Source organism: Carlito syrichta, unplaced genomic scaffold (assembly GCF_000164805.1).
Source record: "Carlito syrichta isolate Samal-C Ts95f unplaced genomic scaffold, Tarsius_syrichta-2.0.1 Scaffold315337, whole genome shotgun sequence".
Classification (NCBI taxonomy): Eukaryota; Metazoa; Chordata; class Mammalia; order Primates; family Tarsiidae; genus Carlito; species Carlito syrichta.
In genome coordinates, this window is record NW_007259433.1 from 280790 (window position 1) to 284511 (window position 3722).

The 3722-nt window shown below is 39.1% G+C and overlaps 1 protein-coding gene across 1 annotated transcript in view; it reads right to left on the minus strand.

Annotated features, from left to right (window-relative positions):
• The window catches only part of PRIM1 (primase (DNA) subunit 1), a 24578-nt gene that overhangs the window by 7838 nt on the left and 13018 nt on the right, over nt 1-3722 (minus strand). Inside the window, exons 7-9 of the mRNA XM_008072566.1 lie at nt 1837-1946; nt 1248-1339; nt 952-1093 (exon numbers count right to left, since the gene is read on the minus strand). Of these exons, the coding sequence (XP_008070757.1) occupies nt 952-1093; nt 1248-1339; nt 1837-1946 (344 nt within the window). The remainder of the gene's footprint in view (nt 1-951; nt 1094-1247; nt 1340-1836; nt 1947-3722) is intronic.

Below are 3722 nucleotides of genomic sequence, written 5' to 3' on the forward strand. Positions count from 1 at the left end.
GTCTGAGCCCGCGGGTTCGAGACCCGCCTGGGCAACTTGGCGAGACCTCATTTCTACAATAAATCAAACATTAGCTGGACATGGATGCGCGCGCCTGTAGTTCCAGCTACTTGGAAGGCTGAGGAGGAAGGACCACCAGAGCCCAGCAGGTCGAGGCTGCAGTGGCTGGGAGTGGCCACTGCACTCCAGTCTGGGCGACAGAGTGAGACTCTGACTCAAAAAAAAAAAAAGTCAGATGAGTAAAAAGTACAATTAATAAGGGAAATGATATTTGAAGACAGTATAAAAGACTGCAACTGCTTAATATGAAAGAGAAAAGGATTTAATAAAAAGGTATATATACACTTATGAGTGAACATAATTATTTACTCAAACCTTGAATATTAGAATGAAGGGACATGGCCGGCCTCAGTAGCTTAGTCTGTAATCCTAGCACTTTGGGAGGCTGAAGCGAGTGAATTGCCTAAGCCCACGGGTTCGAGACCAGGCTGGGAAACTTGGCAAGATCTCGTCTTCACAATAAAATAAAGTTGTGAGCGTGCCACTGCACTCCACCCTGGGCAAGAGAGTGAGACTCTAACTCAAAAAACTGAACTCTACTCCTATGAACTCTGACACAATAGTTTTATGACCTTGGACAAGTCACTTTAACTTCTCGGGACACCATTTTGTCATTTGTATGAGAGCTGCTGTCCTGAGATTTTGAAGGTCCTCTCCAATTCTAACACCAAACCTCAGAAATTCAAACGAAAAAACATTCATAGGGTGGAAACTCACCTGGCAGCTAGTTAGCTGACAATATAAAAAGGTAAATTCATTTAGTTATTAGCTGGCAGCAGTTCTTCCACCTTTAATATCATAGACATTTTATGTATTCATACCTAATAACATGTTTGCTAAAACCAAAAATAAATAATTTTTCTTTGAGTCTTTCTTACTTTTATACAGTACCTGTTTTAGGATGAACACTAAAAGGGCTCTTCAGTAAATGATTGATGCCTTTGCTGACATTCACATCCAGCCGTGGAAAGCAGTACTGGAGCATAATCTCCCACTCCAGCCAAGGTCCATATTTGTCATTTTTGGTGTTATTCTAAAAGCAGATGCAAGGCCAGCATGAGGACCGGTAGGGATTTTCGAAGTTAAAAAATGATCTTTGTCTATCTTTAACTGACTAAGCAAAACAATCAGAATTTAATTAATAATTGTATTATTATATTTGTAATATAGATTTCAGTGGAATATACCTGGTGTTTGCTGATTGTTTTCTTCAAATGCTCCCAGCGCTGAAGTGAACTGTGAGACTTTTGGAAGCTTTGTTGAAGTTCATCATGAATTGGTGATGAGTCATTAAGGCACACACTCATTCAGAGCACATCAATGAACAACTTAGTTTTCAGTATGTATTAGCACAAGAACATTTTATAAAAATATTTAGAAAGTAACTAATGTCCTCTAAAACACAAATATCAAATTAAACACTTGTATCCTTGAAAAATTCTGTAAAAATATAGTAGTGATATAACAGAAAGCCCAAATAACCATATGGTATAATGTAAAGCTTTCCTGATCTGCATGTATCTTGACTAAATGATTCACTATTCTTTAGGCATTAATTCTAGAACTGATTCCAAAATGAGGAAACTGATTTACAAAATGCTTCCACTTTTTACTGTGTTCCACACCAGACATACTAAAATCTGGAAATACAGGAGATATTTCATGTAAAAAAGATTAAATTTACAGGTATAAGTAGATGAGAACTTGCAGGCAGACATGTCTACATATTTATAATATCACAGTTAGCTCACACAGTAATCGTCTGGGAAAGGATATTTTCAGGAACAAGGGCTAAAATCTTATCCCAGCTTTCTTTATTTTCAAGAATATCTTGATTAACCAAGGCATATTCTTCAAAGTATTTTTTTATTATGTTTATAGATTTTCTGTAGGAACAACAATAACAACAAAGTCTCAACACTATTAATAGTAGATGCTACGCAGGTATTATTGCCATTGGGTGGGAGGCTACTGCTTATTTTTATTGAATTTCTAAAACTTAACTAGGTACAATGGGAATACTATCCTTTGTAAGGTTGTGAGAATTATTATTATTTTAGAAACAGGGTCTTGCTCTGTTGCCCAGGCTAGAGTGGAGTGGCATAATCATAGCTCACAGCAGCCTTGACCTTCCGTCTCAGCCTCCTGAGCAACTGGGATTACAGGTGTATGCCACCACGTCTGGCTAATTTTTTCAATATTTTCTATAGAACAGTACCCAGACTGGGCTCAAACTCCTGGCTTCAAGTGATCCTCTTGCCTTGGCCTCCCAAAGTGTTGGGATTAGAGGCATGAGCCACTGTACCTGGCTGGTTATCAGAATTAAATGAGATACTTTAAGGGGGAAAAAACCTAGCATATTACCTGGCACAAAATAAGTATTTAAGAAATGTTAACTTTTATTTTATTTTTTGTAGATGGGCTCTCACTATGTTGCCACAGGCTGGTCTTGGACTCCTCTCACCTTGGTCTCTCACAGTGCTGGGATTATACATGTGTACCACCATGATCAGCCATTTATAAGAATTAAATAAGACATTTTTAAGAGAAAGAATCCAGGATATTACCTGGTAAAGAAAAAGTATTCAAGAAGTGGTTACTTTTACTTTTTATTTTATTTTTTGTAGAGACAGGGTCTCGCTATATTGACCAGGATGGTCTTGAACTCCTGACCTCAAGCGAACCTCCTGCTTCAGTTTCCCAAAGAGCTGAGATTACAGGTGTGAGCAACCGTGCCAGGCCAAGAAATGTTCACTTTTTAAACTCTACAACCTAGAAGGTTAACAGTATCATAAATATACAACAAGGGTAGAAAGCAACCAACCCAGGACAACATGATCCATCAGTAGTAGAATGTGGGATACAGTCTACAGTTTATACACTGAATTATTTGTTTTAACATCTCAACACTTATATAATGTCTGCAGTGTGCAAATATGCTTCACATTTACTGTTCCATTTAATCTTTGACTCAACTCTGTGACACAGGCAGAACAGATGTTGCTCTCCTTAGCATACAGATAAGAAAATGGAGGCTCCAGTATTTTATCAGGGCTATAGTAAGTGACAGAATAGGAATTTTTACTCTGTTAAAAGTTTTTTCATTTATTTTTTAGATAAGAAAACACAGTTTATTTGGAAAGTAAGGGTGTGTGTATATGTCTGTCTGTGAGAGAGAGAGGGAGAGGGAGAGGGGAAGGGGAGGCGGAAGGAGGAGGGAGAGGGAAAGGGAAAGGGAGAGGGAGAGAGAGGAGTTACCTCTCCAAGGTAGGAGAGGGGGCCAGAGCTTAGGAAGCATGGTGGTAGCCACAGCTCAAAGAGCACATGGCCACACCAGAGTCTACTAAGGCAATGGCCGAATCACTTTTTTCAAACAAATAAATTAGCTGGGTGGTAGCTCGAAGCCCAGAAAGTCATGGATGCAATGAGCAGTGATCCTGCCACTGTACACCAGTCTGGGCAACAGAGTGAGACTCCAACTCAAAAATTCAACAAAATAAAAATGAACATTTTTAGAAAATATAAGCTTTGCCGGGCTCGGTGGCTCAGTCTGTAATCCCGCGCCTTTGGGAGGCTGAGATGAGAGGATTGCCTGAGCCTGTGGGTTTGAGACCTGCCTGGACAGCAAAACCTCATCTCTACAATAAAAAAAAAAAAAAAAA